Source organism: Herpailurus yagouaroundi, unplaced genomic scaffold (assembly GCF_014898765.1).
Source record: "Herpailurus yagouaroundi ecotype Mexico unplaced genomic scaffold, PumYag 190, whole genome shotgun sequence".
Classification (NCBI taxonomy): Eukaryota; Metazoa; Chordata; class Mammalia; order Carnivora; family Felidae; genus Herpailurus; species Herpailurus yagouaroundi.
The window spans coordinates 31,257,912-31,272,443 of NW_024412421.1; the positions used below are offsets into that span (position 1 = coordinate 31,257,912).

A 14,532-nucleotide genomic window follows, 5' to 3' on the forward strand; every position below is an offset into this window, starting at 1 on the left:
ACCTCTGTCACATACTCTTGTTTGTTTTTGTTTTAACAACCTTTGAAAAATATAAAAACCACTTGTAACTCAAAGGGCGTACAGAAACAGGCTGTAGGTTGTAGTTTTTGTTGACCATTGATCGTAGAGTATTACATTTTTTAGACTTTGGACATGGAAACCCTAACTCTGATGATCATCTCTAAAGCTGTTTAGATCAGGTAATGATGATTTGCAAGCCAGCCTCACACTGAACAAAGATGCACAGTCCAGGCTGATTCTCCCTGGCCCACTGTCCCGTCTTCTCTTTTTTCCAGGAGATTGTTGTGTTGCATAGCTCTTCCTTCTGCAGTTCGTATTTTTTCCCTTCTATTCTGGCTCCTTTGCCCCAGCACAGAGACGTGCTCGCGTCACCGCCACTACTGACACACAGGAGACGTGCACATGTCCTGTGGATGCGTCTCTGCATCCTCTGCTACAACCACCTGGTCCTTCAAACAAGAGTCTCTCTTTATCTTGTCCGTGGTCTCCTCTCCTCTTTTTCCTTCCCTCTGTTCCTATCTTACCACTCCATAAAACTGTTCTTTTAGAATTGCTAAGGGGTACCTGGGTGGCTCAGTTGGTTAAGCGTCCAACTTCCTCTCAGGTCATGATCTCACGGGTCATGGGTTCAAGCCCCACCTTGGGCTCTGCCCTAACAGCTCAGAGCCTGGAGCCTGCTTCAGATTCTGTGTCTCCTTCTCTTTGTCTCTCCCCCACTCATTTTTTCTCCCTCTCTCTCAAAAATAAATAAACGTAAACAAATTAAAACAAATAAAATTGCTAAAATAGAATTGCCAAATCTAGCGAAAACCTGGAAGTGTTTATCTGACTTGACCTGTCTGCTGTATGTATCACTCGTGGCCATTCTCTTGACACCTGGTCTCTCCAGGCTTCTGTGATGCATCTTGTCCCTTTTCACCTGCAGTTGGCTTTGCTGGCTCCCCTCCCTGTCTGCCCCTATACGTGATAAGGTGATGCGGCCCAGGTTTCTGTCCGCCCGTCTGCCCTCTCATGACATCATCTACTCCAGAGACGTCGCCTGCTCCTTGGCCTCTCTCCTGAGCACCAGGCCTTGACGGCCTGCTGCAGGGCCACCCTGCCCCCCAACCCTGGCAGGCTAGCTCCCCTCCCCCAGGTGGGTGGTCCTCCCTTCATTGGGAGAAACTGCGGGTCCTTGGGGATGCACCTCCCTCTCCCTCTGCACCTAGTGATGCCATGGCCCATCATTTTGACCTCTCAGATCTCTGCAGCCTGCCTCGCCTCCACCATCACTGCTGCTCATGTTCCAGCTGTTACTAATTCCGAATGGTGACAGAACTGGTCTGTCTGCCTCTGTGCTCGGTCCCCATCAATCTTCCACACTGCTGCTACCACAGTGATGCTTCTAGAATGTAATTAATTACATAATACTTAAAACCAATGTCTTCTGAGACGTGGTTGATTCAGGTACTGGAGCAGGAAAAATACTCCGTGAGCCTAGAGTATTTGTGCCAGAAAATAAGGAGGTGCTCTAAAGACCATAGAGCCAACGTGAAAGAACTCTGAGTGGCCAAAGCTGTGGCATTTTGAGCAAGGAAATGAATATCAGTAACACTGGAATAAAAGCCACAGAATAGAAGAAACATCCATGTGTGTAGGCATGAGTGAATGAATGAGTGGATAAGTAAATAAATGGAGAGAGGAAATAGCTCTTACAGAAAAATTTACATTAAGAAATGTGGGCAGAATAAGAGAATTGAAAATCATGGAGCACTTGGGTGGCTCAGTCGGTTAAGCGTCTGACTTCTGCTCAGGTCATCATCTCACGGTTTGAGCCCCACGTCACGCTCTGTGCGGACAGCTCAGAGCCTGGAGCCTGCTTTGGATTCTGTCTCTCTCTCTCTCTCTCTCTCTCTCTCTCTGCCCCTCCCCCCCACTCATTCTCTCTCTCTCTCTCTCTCTCTCTCTCTCTCTCTCCCTCTCTCTCTCTCTCTCTCAAAAATAAATAAACATTAAAAATGTAAAAAAAAAAATAGAAAATCATCATTTGAACACCATACTAATAATTGTTACAGGCAAGATCCACCAGTAGATACTAAAATTAGTGGGCAAGAGTTTGAGGAGAAAAGGATATTCGTATGTTCTCAATTATCCCTCTATTAGTTGGAATAATAACAAAGGGATAAATAGAGACTTAAACTTGAAACCCAGTAGACACCATCTTGGGCGAGTGGCCAAGGTTAATATCATACAGATTGACATCCTTATACGATGTGCAGAAGGACATCACATCACATCTGTAGGGTTCCTGTGCAAAACACATAGCCTCAATCTAATCATAAGAAATTAAACCCAAGTCGAGGGACATTGTACAAAATAATTAACAAGTAGTCACCAAAGAGGGCCTTGAAAGATGGACTGGTACAGTTTGGAGACACAATCATAAACTGACGTTTGGAACCCTAGATTGCACCCAGAGAGAGGACATTACAGGGAAAACTGGTGAAATCGGAATAGAGTCCATAGTTTATGTAACAGTATTGTACCAATCTTTAGTTCTTAGTGTTGATAATTGTAGTAAGATTATTGAAACTATTAATATTAACAGAAGCTAGATGAAGGGTATACAGGAACTCTATGATTAACTTTTATGTAAGTCTAAAATTATTTTTTTTATTTTTTTATTTTTTTTTAATGTTTATTTATTTCTGAGACAGAGAGAGACAGAGCATGAGTGGGGGAGGGACCGAGAGAGAGGGAGACACAGAATCAGAAGTAGGCTCCAGTCTCTGAGCTGTCAGCACAGAGCCCAATGCGGGGCTCGAACTCACAAACCGGGAGATCGTGACCTGAGCCGAAGTCGGTCACTCAACCAACTGAGCCCCCCAGGCACCCCAAGTCTAAAATTATTTTAAAATAAAAAGACTTGGGGCCCCTAGGTGGCTCAGTTGGTTGAGCATCCAACTCTTGGTTTCGGCTCAGGTCATGATCCCAGGCTCGTGAAATCAAGTCCCACGTCGGGCTCCTCACTGAGCGTGGAGCCTGCTTGGGATTCTCTCTCTCTCTGCCCCTCCCCACCGTCAAAATAAACAAACATTAAAAACGTACATCTAAAAGTGCTTTTAATAAAAATTAATAAAAGGTTTACAAAAACCCGACAACTCACGTGCAGCTCCATTTCCCTCGAGGTGAAGTCCACTGTGTGTGTGTGTGTGTGTGTGTGTGTGTGTGTGTGTGTGTATGTACAGGTCCTCCAGGAGCTGGCTTGCTCCACCCATGCTGTGTTTCTCTTGCTCCGGCCTTGTTGAACTACTTGCACCTGTCGTTCCTTGAATGTACAATGCATACGTCATCGCGTTTCACGGCCCCCCTTCTCAGTGTAAAACACCCAGCTGAGGCCCAGTGCAGGTGTCACCTCCGTGAAGCCTTTTCTGACCTCTCTCCCCAGAGAGCTGACTTTTTGCCTCCCTTGTACTTAGCACGGCGCCTGCTCCACGGTATTTACAATGTAGTATTACAGCGTCCCCTTGGTCTCCTCCTGCGTCACTCCTGTGACAGTTCCTCAGTCTTCCCTCAGCTTTCTTGGCCTTGGCACTTTGGGTGGGTGCTCTTCAGTTATTTGGTAGACTGTTCCTCCCCTTAGGTTTGTTTGATTTCTTACAGTTAGATTCAGGGCATTGCATTTGTGACAGGAGTACCACAGGAGTGATGTGGCGTCCTTCTCCGTGCACCCAGTGAGGGCCCCCTAACGTTGGTTTGTCCTAACATTGCTAATGTTGGTTTCATCATGTGGTTAAAGATGGCGTCCCCTGGTTTAATCCACTGTTTCTGTGTAATTAATAAGTCAGTTAGGGGGCGATACTTTGAGATCATGGAAGTATCCCATGCCTCACCAACTTTCACTCGCTCACTTTCGTGTCCACTTGTGCCTTGTAACTTAGTCACTCCTTCTGTTATTTATTAGTTAGACTCCTGACTTCCTGGCTTACGCAGCTGTGGAGAGAATAGCCCCACATCCTAAGGTGGGGTCAACCTGGGGAAGAACAGCCGTCCGGCAGGCTGGAAAGAGATTTATTGGGGGGTATAATGCTAGAGGCTTCACACTCCTAGAAATAAATAACCGTAACGTTTCACTTTACTGACTGAAGCCCGTGGTTAGAGGTAATGGTTTGTGAGTTCCTCGAGATTGGGGCCCACCCCCTGGGCTGAGGTCTGATTTCTGAATCCATACCTTATGGCAAAGTCGCTGGCCTCGCACTACAGTTTTTACTGGGTTGGTCACACTTCGTGTCTCTCCCACCAAGGGTCGTCGTGCCTGTGCAGGTGTAAGTGATGTCACTCGTAGCTGTGCTTGTGCACAGTCCCTGTGATGGCCCCACCCGACCCTGGCACCTAAGCGCACACACCGTCCTGCTGCTGAAGGTGGTTCCCGCCTTGTGTGTTCTCGTTTCCAAAAGCATTATCTTCCTTCAGATTCGTTTTTCCTTTGTTCAGATCACATGACTCAAAGGCATACACTTTCTGTGCTCGTATCTCTTCCAGATATTGATGTAATTGGTTCCTCAGAGCAGATCTAAATAGGAACACTGTATTTCATCTGCAGAGCAGATGATGCGCTATCAGACAGAAAACAGAAGACGTGTTTGTGACCCCTTGTGTGCAGGGAGGGAGGGGCAGGGAGGTGGTCAGGGATGGAGAGCACTGTGGCCAGGACCTCTCCGGACTCGTTCCTGCGTCTTCTGTAGTGAAGTGGTTCTGTTCCGGCTTCCGTACCATAGGCCTGGTTGGTAGGGTGACGCCTGAACTGCAAACCCTTCGTTTTCCGGAAACCTTTCCCAATCTTTGCATTTTTCCGTGCAGCGCACCGGGGGTGGTGAGCAGAGTGAGGTGAGGGAGCGTCCAGTTAGTTGGGTCCATTCGCAGGCCACAGACCTCCCGTACGGCCACCTCAGAGTCCAGCATACACGGGCTGGAGCACACAGGCAGGTGGTGGCACTGTGGGCATTCGGGTCGCTCTGCCGTAGCGGAACACGGGCTTCTGGAATTGCCGACTCCAGCACACGTCTGTAGCATGCTCCCCTCAGTGTGGCCGAGCCAGCGGGATGCTGTGCGTAAAAGCTCACAACCGTTCGGCCCGTCAGTAATGCTGTGTCTACACGGGCTGCCCCTGCGCTGCTGTTACTTTAAGCTCATACATACTTGTCAGGTGCCCGTTCAGAACCAGCCACTTCATGAGGTAAGGGGGTAGGGCGGTCAACAAGACAGAGTCACTGATGCGGTTTATGAGACGATGATAAAGTCTCTGCAGAAAAATAAAGCAGGGAAGGGAGGAGTGGTGTCATTTTCGACAGTGTGGTACCTGGGCTACTCTTTGGAGCAGAGACCTGAAGTGAGTGAGGTACGAAACCATGTGACTGGGGAGTCGGGGGGCCGAGGGAACATTCCAGGCAGCAGGGGATGTGTCACAGTCAGCTGAGGAACCCTTTAAATGTACAGTCTTGGACCTGACTCAGTTGGTCTGGGATGGGACCCAGGGATCTGTTTTTCTATAAGAGCTTGCCAGAAGATTCTGGGAAGCCAGGTTCAGGAGCTCCTCTTAACCCCATTCAAATTATGAGTCATTGCAGGATCTGTGTGAGGAGGGAGGTGTTGGGTGGTAAGCAAGTGAACACTGTAATCCGTCTAGGTAAAAAGAGCTGGAGGCGAAGAGAAGGGAGTGGAGGGAGACTCATGGAAATAGTGAAGGAGAAGAACCAGTTCAGAGCCTCCAACGGCATGCGCCCCACTGCTGTCCCGCTACCCTAAGGGGGCAGTGCGGCCCGGCCCCGTTCTCCTCCCTTTCCCACCTCCCACTTGGGATCTGTGCCCTAGCCGTGCAGGGTTAGGCTGGGGGCGCTTCCCGGCCAGGTCCTGTGGCGTCGCGCCCGGCCCTGCTTCCCCTGCCCGCTGCTCCCTGACTTAGGCCCTGTGGGAAGAGCGCTGAGTGACTGGTGACTGGCTCGTTAGCCTGCACCAGTGCCGGTGCCGTGGGAGGGCGCTCACCTAGAGGCCAGGGGCACCTGCCTCCCCCCCCACCGGGGGGGGGGGGGGGGGGGGCCGGGGGGCTTCGTTGGGCTGCCCACCCGGGACCCTTGCTCCTGTCTCAGGTACCCACGTAAATGCTTTTCTTTCATGGAGACGGTGTTCTTGGGTGGCAGGGCGCTGAGAAAGACGGGTTCCTGCTTTCCCACCCGTAGGAAAGCAGGCCATAAAAGGCCTTGTCATGAGAGGATGCCATCTGTTGATGGAAATCTGACCTGCAAATTAGTACTTCATTAAGTTGAATGGGGACCAAAACAATACATTTTTAAAACAGAGTTGATTTTTTTTTAGAGCAGTAAGGTTCACGGCCGAATTGAAAGGAAGGTACAGATGTGTCCCACGTACCCCTGTTTCCCCCTGCGTGCACAACCTCTCCCACGGTCAGTGCCCCCACCAGAGTGGTACGTCTGTTACAGCTGATGGGTCTGCCCTGACCTATCGCTGTCACCCAGAGCCATGGCTTGTGTTAGTGGTCACTTTGGGTGGTGTACATTTGGGGGTTCAGGCAGATGTACGATGACGGCGATCTGTCATTATTGCCTCATACGGAAGAGTTTCACTGCCCTAAACATCCATTTTGGATGTGGTTTTTAGGAGCTCATGAAGATCAAAAAGGAGGGGGGAGCACATATAAAACAGGTTCCCCCCCAGGAACGTAAATTCGTAGTCGGGCATGGAAGTGGGGAGCCTAAGCCCCTCTGCACGTACCTCAAAGAGCCTGATACTTGTAGCGGCCCAATTTGAGGTGACATGAATCACTTAAAACTCTGTGAGTAATGCCCGTGAATCACCCCAGAATTTCTGTAAATCTTGACTTAAACATTACATTCTCTTGCATTCTATTTGAGTACATTTTCTTGCTTTTAGACTTATTCTCTGTCCCTGTTACATCAGATCCCATTCACTGATGTCTAAAGTGGTTCTTGGAAGAAGGAGGACCAGGCCCGGCTACCTGGGCATTTAGACACCTTGAACTTTCTCAGCACTTGGCAGCCAGTGAGAATAGAATTATTACAGCAGCTTCTTAGCTAGTAGCCAACAACTTTTTTTCTTACAAAATCACTCTTCAGTGTTGCCAAGAAAAAAACAAAAAAAAAAAACCAAAAATTGATTTTGTTTCACACCTGTTCAACTTCAATAGGATGGAAAATAAATGTTCACCCAGAGGAAAAATAAACTTGCACGGCACAACCCACAGAAGGCATGTCATAAATCGTACCTCACCGGTTGGCTTGTGGGACTCCACAGGACGCCTCCAGAGCTGAGTCTCTGCGCTAACTTGATGGCCTGTTTCAGCAGCTTTGTCCAGAAACGTATGGGGGCTGGAGAGCTCCCAGATCACCTTATCTAACCTCTTCTTTTTACAAATGAGAAAACAGGGGCAGAGAGGGGAAATGTCTTGCCCTAGAAACAAAACTGGGGAAGAATGTGACGAGCGTGGATATTTATATCTGAACACCTGAGGCCCAATTTTGTACTACTCTCAATTATTTCTACTTTTTTTCAGAGTGTGATGAAATTCTCCAAAGTGATATGTTAAGGCTACCGCATTTTCCAGGAGGGAGTTTATAAATCGACATCACATCACAATAAAACCCAAGGGTACTGTGACTTCCAGTAAATTTACATCTGACCCCATAGCTTCCTAGAGCACAGATGAAGGACAGAGTAAAGAACAGTTGATTTGCCACCTTTTTTTTTTTTGATGGGCTTTCAGAGCAAAACTCAGTTACTAACACATTGGGTTAGTTTTTTTTTTTTGTTTTTTTTTTAAGTCATTAACACACTGAGTTCAGTTCACTGACTTCTCAGTTGTCTGTGGCAGAAGAGAGAGAAGTGGTGTGTACAAGACAAGAAAATTCTAGATAAAAAAGGGAAAGCTATGGAGAAAATGTGTTGGTCTGGAGAGTGAGAAGGGTAGTTAATTGGTGGGTCTTGTATAAATTAAGGTATTTACTGAAGGAAATAGATGTCAGACAGAATGGAACAAAAACTAACAGGATTAAGAGACTTAGTTGGGGAGTCAGAAAAAAATGAAGACAAAAAAGGGGGAAAGGGGCCCCTGGGTGGCTCAGTCAGTTAAGCATCTGACTCTTGGTTTCGGTTCCTGTCGTGATCTCACAGTTTCGTGGGTTTGAGCCCCCATCTGGCTCCACGCTGACAGCAAAGCCTGCTTGGGATTCTCTCTCTCCCTCTCTCTCTCTCTCTGCCCCTCCTCCACCTACACTGTCTCTGTCTCTCTCAAAATAAATAAATAAATTTTTTCAAAAAGGGAGAATGAGACACGTTTGAGGTTACTAAGTTGGAAAGGGATGGCAGCTCTCCAAGAAATGAGAGAAGAACAGAATGATGGTAGGCTCTGAAGCAAGACTGTTTTCAAAATAGATTTGAGTGACTCTTACCAGCTAGGACTGGAAGGGACTCAAGAGCAGCTTTCACTGTGTTCTTGATGGATGGGTGGCCACCCAGTCTACTAGGACATCACCTGCACACCGGTGATGGGCTGTGAACGGGTACCTGCCATAATGCAGGTGCACGCATGGAGGTCAAGAATTTAGAAACTTGTCACAATTTGACAGAGTAATTGTATGTCTTTTGAATCTGATGATAAGATCATTGGAGCCTGCATTTTATTATGTGTCTTTTATTCCATTTTTTTTAATAATTCATTTTTTCATTGAGGTATAAGTGACATTATGTTAGCTTCTGGTGTACAACATAATGATTTGATACTTGTATACATTGTAAAATGATAGCCACAGTAAGTCTAGTTAACAGCTGTCACCTTACATAATTCCAGTTTTTTTTTCTTGTGATGAGAATTTTAAGGTGGTCTCTCTTAGCAACTTTCAAATATGCTGTACAATGAACTGTAGTCGCCATGTGGTACATCATATCCCCATTATATTTCTTTTTCATGTTTGTTTATTTAATGTTTACTTTTAAGAGAGAGAGAGAGCACAAACAGGGAAAGGGCAGAGGGAGACAGGATCTGAGGTAGGCTCTGAGCTGTCAGCACAGAGCCCGATGCGGGGCTCAAACTCACGAACCGCGAGATCATGACTTGAGCCGAAGTTGGACCCTTAACCGATTGAGCCACCCCGGTGCCCCTCCTCATTGTATACATATTTCACAAGATATTCATCTGGGATGTACCAAACCCACCATGGGGAATTTGAGAAGCATCAGTTGGCCACTCAGAGGGGTCTGGAGACCAGCAGCATCCGCTCTGCCTGAGACCTTGTTACAAATGCAGAAACTCAGGCCCCGCACAGACCTTCTGAATCAAGGCCCCTGGATGGCTCTTATGAACGCTGAAGTTTGAGAAGCCCCGTGCTTCAGTCCTTTCAGTGTCGGACGGGTGAAATAATTAGAAGTTCTTCCTCATGCTGCTTCTGGTTCCGCTTCACCGTCCCTGACATCACGCAGGAAGGAGATCTTCTGTGATAGCACTTGAAAAACCACTATCAATTCAAACATGTATTTTACAAATAATTGTTGAAGGTCTATTCTTTGCAAACTGCTGGGCTACATTGTAGAGTTATGGTGATAAAGAGGACTCTGGCCTCAAGGAACTTCCAGTTAAATAGATAGGAAATGGGGTATGTACTTAAATATTGCAATAAAAACAGAACTTGATGAACCCATAAGATAAAGTGCTTGGGAAATTTATAGCAGGAGAAATTATTTTTACCTGCATGGAGGTGAGGGCAGAGGTGCAGCCTGTGGAGGATGGAGTGACCGAGAAGCACTTTTTGTAGAACTGGCATTTAAACCAATCTTTACGAGACGGGTAGGAACTTGAATGTGCACAGACGGTACCAGGAGAGATCAGAAGCAGGGTAGGGAGACGTGGGGCAGGTGTAGGGATCGGAACTTAAACCATTATAAAGCTTTGTGATTTAGCCTTCAGATGTTTAGAGACTTCGATAGTACAGTGATTTGTTTTTCGTGGGCTTTGAAAGGATCTGCTTTTAGAGAGGTCTGAAATAGTGCTCATATCTACAGGACTCTTTCTTAGCCATTTCTCACTTCCACCTGCTGAGAGAAAACTGTACTTGTTAAAAGGGATCCTTCATTGTGAAAACACATGACACTCTAGTCAACTTTTTTTTTATGTTTATTTTTTGAGAGAGAGAGAGAGAGTGAGCGTGAGCAGGAAAGGGGAAGAGAAAGAGGGGAGCAGAGGATTCAATGTGGGCTCCGCACTGACAGCAGTGTGCCTGATGTGGAGCTTGAACTCATGAACCGCGAGATCTTGACCTGAGCCAAAGTGGGACGCTCAACTGACTGACCCACCCAGGCACCCACCACCACCACCACCATCCCCCCCCCCCGGCGCCCGGGCGTTTTTTGGTTAAAGTATGGTTAACTTTTTTTTTTTTTTAATGTTTATTTACTTGTGAGAGAGAGACAGAGCGCAAACGGGGGAGGGCTAGAGAGAGAGGGAGACACAGAATCTGAAGCAGGCCCCTGGCTGTGAGCTTGCTGTCAGCACATGGCCTGATGCGGGCCTCAAACTCACAGACCGCAAGATCATGACCTGAGCCGAAGTTGGCCGCTCAACCGAGTGAGCCACCCAGGCGCCTCTTATCTTTTATTTTTTAATGTTTTTTTCTTTTTTCTTTTTGAGAAAGAGAGGGAGACAGGATCAGAAGCAGGCTCCAAGCTGACAGCAACAAGCCCGATGCGGGGCTCAAACTCATTTACTGTGATCATGACTTGAGCCAAAGTCGGACGCTTAACCGACTGAGCCTCCGAGGTGCCCCTGAAATACCTTTTGAGTAAAACAATTTATTTCAATAGGAACTGTAGGGGCAACAGCAGACCTGAAATACAGGAAGGAAACAAGGATGTCTACGTATCTTCTTCGCACCTCCAGATTTATTATGTGTCCCATCACTTTCATCTTCTCGGGGTCTTCAGGGGCTCCCAAGGCTTCCCGAGGCTTCCTGCTGGCACCAGGATGGACTGGCTTCCTTCTGCTTGTATACAGCTGTTGCCCTAAGACCATTCTGCACCATTCCCTGCATTCACTGCACTTCTTCCCAGAGTTGGGTCATGTCTTGCCATGACTGAAATCTTCCTTTTTCTTGATGTACTCACTTGTTTGTTGGGGCACGTTTTCCAGCAGCACGCTGAGAAGGCTGCATGGGAGATCATTTGTTTTGAGACCACGTACAGATGAAAATATCTGCCCTATCCTGACATTTGGCTGGTTATAAAAATGTAGGTTGGAAATAATTTTCCTTCAGAATTTTGAAGTCATGTGCTCTTGGGGTAGACCTATGTCCTTATCTTTGGGCCTTTGCTTTCAGGGCTGATCAAATCCTCCAGGTATTTTTATCTGGAGAATATAGGTCTGGTTTTCAACATTTTAAGAGCAGAATTGAGGGGGAAAAGATTGATGGTCGCAGCATTCAGTATGTAAACAACTCTTTGCTCTCTCTGTTTCTGGTGCATTATATACCCACCCTCAAACGTGCCTGATATGCCCCTCTGTCCAGACCTAGCCTCAGTCTTACACCCTTCAGGGTGTAAATCACTTATCTTCCCCTGGCGCTGGGGAGGGCCTCACGGGGAGTCGCATAGGTACGTGGAGGCAGGACCTGGCAACTCGACTCCTTATCACTACCGTCACCCTGCGTGTGTTTTCTGCTCATGACTCACCCTCCTTTCACAGCTGCCCCTTACGACCAGTTCCCAGCCTCCAGGGGTGGGGTTGGGATCTTAAGTCAAATTTAGGTTCACTGCTAAGTTACAAACATCTTTTAGACGTCAAGTAAGGTCCCAGCTCTTAAACAAGACCTAAAAAGCATTCACTGTGAAAAAATTCTTCACGTTCTTCATCACCTTTAACAAAAGTGCGAAGCCTGCCGAAGGATTAGTATCAAGAATATAATACAGAACTCCCCCACCTCAATACAAAGACAATGAGCCCAATTTAAAAAAATGAACAAGAGACTTGAACGTAGCGTGTGTTTTGCAGAAGAGGAAACGCACGTGGCCACAAACAAGAGGAGATATTCAGCACCTGTGTGGCGAGGGTGCTGCGGCTGCAACCCCCAGGAGAGCGGTTCCGTGGGTACAGGAATAACAACGAAGCAAAGGAAGATCGAACCCAGGGTTTAGGGTGGATAGTCACTGCAGAGGGGTGAATGGGGAGAAGGAATGTGTGGGCAGGAGCAGGTGGAAGTCAAGGTCCCAGCTTTTGTTTTGGGTGGTAGGCTCGTGGGGTCCTTGTTACATTATTGAAAATAATTAGGTAATTAAATACATGAAAAAAATAAGCCTAATGGGGTGGGTCTCCCGAGGTGAAGTAGACAGAGATCCTTGCTCAGGTGGATCTCAGTTCTGTGGTTGTCTGTTTTGGTTTTTAAGAAGTCGTTCTGAACCCTGGAACAAGTGTTTTGTAGTTGAAAGTTATAAAAATATCTGTATATTAACCTAAAGTTAAGAAGCTACATTTCCCAGCTGGGGTTCATATGTTGATAAATAATCTACTTTATAGAGTTTTACTGCATAAATATTTACATCTATGTCTGTTCTTTCATAGAAATTTTACATTTTTTTCCCTTTCTTAGGACAAAGTTAAACTATAACCCTCCAAAAGATGATGGATCAACCTATAAGATTGAACTTGAAGGGATATCGGTAATGGTTATGAGAGAGATCCTGGATTACATCTTCAGTGGGCAGGTATGATGAGACACACAGGGAGGAAGACTAAGGAGAAGCCTCTCAAGGTCAGGGTCTCCTTCATCATTCTGTGACGGAGCAGCCCCACCCTCTTCATCTGTCATTGTCCATGTGGCGCGCCTCTCCTGCTGGGAATAGTACCCAACTCTGTTCTTGCCGGGCTCTGTTCTTAAGAGCAGACCGGTTAGAATCTTCACCCCGTACCGGTTTTTGTATTCACCATTCCGACCTCCACCTTCCATCGTGAGACAGGAAGAAACTGGGTGCTCCTTCCACGGCTGTCTTTGTTTATTTGTTTGTTTTTAAATCTTAATTTCCATCTTACTCTGTACCCATAGCCTGGAAATGGGAACTTCGTTGGGCGGTGGGAGTTTATTTTGTAGAAATAAAGAGTTCGAGATTTACTCTAATGGCAGGCACCTGTATTGTATTCCTGATTCCTGGCTCCTGTTGCCTCGGTAGGACCAATATCCCTGCTGTACCCTGTTCTTGCCCGTGTCCCTTTGCCCTCTGTGCCCACTTACATTTCTGGGGGATTTAATGAAGCCCAGCGAAGAAAGTGAGTGATTAGACTTCTTTCTTTTTCTTCGCCATCGTCGAGCCCCTAATCCCTGATTACGTGGTTTGAAGTGTAGCACGAGGGCTCCTAAGAATGACCGCAGGTGTGCACCAGGGCTGGCTTATGACAGGAGGAACGTAGCATATCTTACATTTAGTTATGTGAGAATGCATTTTATCTTGACTCTTTTTGAGAGCTTCTCTCCTACTCTCTCCCTTATTCCTTCCTCATCTTGTTTTACCTTTCTCATTTGTAAGAGCCATCTCCTCCATGTATTCTAAGCATTCTGGACGCACTGCTTACCTTCTCTGAATATACTCATTTGGTCAACCTCGGTGATTGTCATTCCTTTTGAAGGTTTTGGGTTAATTTCATGATGTCCTCCCCTTCTCTATTCTCTGAGCGCTAGGTGTGGGGGGGGGTGTGGGTATGTAAGGTTTTGTGGGTGATTGTTAAAAATAAATGAATTTAGATTAATTTTGGGATGGTCCTTAAAATACCAAAGCGTCACAAAATTGGGAGCATCACAAAACCAGGCTGAGGACCAGCCTCTCCTCTCACTTTTAAAATCAGCTCAGCAGCAGCTATTAGAAGTTATAAGTCAATAAGAGCATATTCCTTTTCAGGCTTGGATTTGAATCTTGAAACCTTATTTATAGATTGACTTCTGTGTTTTTTGTTCCCAATTTAAATTAATTATGGTTTAGAACCATAGTTGCAGCATAAGTTGTAACAAACTCTTGACTTGACAGTCTAGTCTTAATTGAGATGGAATTTAGTGGTGTTTTCACATGCCTGTATCTGACTGGTGTACCACTAGCCGCTGTTTTGTGGCTGAATTGAATCCCTCAAGTAAAAGGGAAACGTTTCCTTACTTGTGACCTACTCGACACACTTCTTTCCACAGTTGTGTTGCTCGCTTTCTAAGGTGATTGGCAGTCGTACATTCTTTTTCTGCATCTGTGGTACAGAATGTGTAAAATGTTCCCTGTGGTCCTGTAACCTGGAATCCCTCCCTGTCACTTCCGAGGGTGGGAGAAGCATCCATTCTTGGGGAGAGGAGAATCTGGACTGTTGTGATGGTGGCAGTCTTGTAGAGACTTGTTTCTTTACGTCGCCTCCATGTTGCGTGCAGAAACTGTCAAGTGGGTGGAGGAAGAAGAATCAGAAGATTAAGGAAAAGCGAAATTCGT

General features: G+C 46.5%; 1 protein-coding gene across 1 annotated transcript in view; it reads left to right on the forward strand.

Annotated features, from left to right (window-relative positions):
* GAN (gigaxonin) overlaps positions 1-14,532 on the forward strand; it is a 60,027-nt gene that overhangs the window by 22,773 nt on the left and 22,722 nt on the right. The window contains exon 2 of the mRNA XM_040443208.1: positions 12,666-12,780. Within this exon, the coding sequence (XP_040299142.1) occupies positions 12,666-12,780 (115 nt within the window). The remainder of the gene's footprint in view (positions 1-12,665; positions 12,781-14,532) is intronic.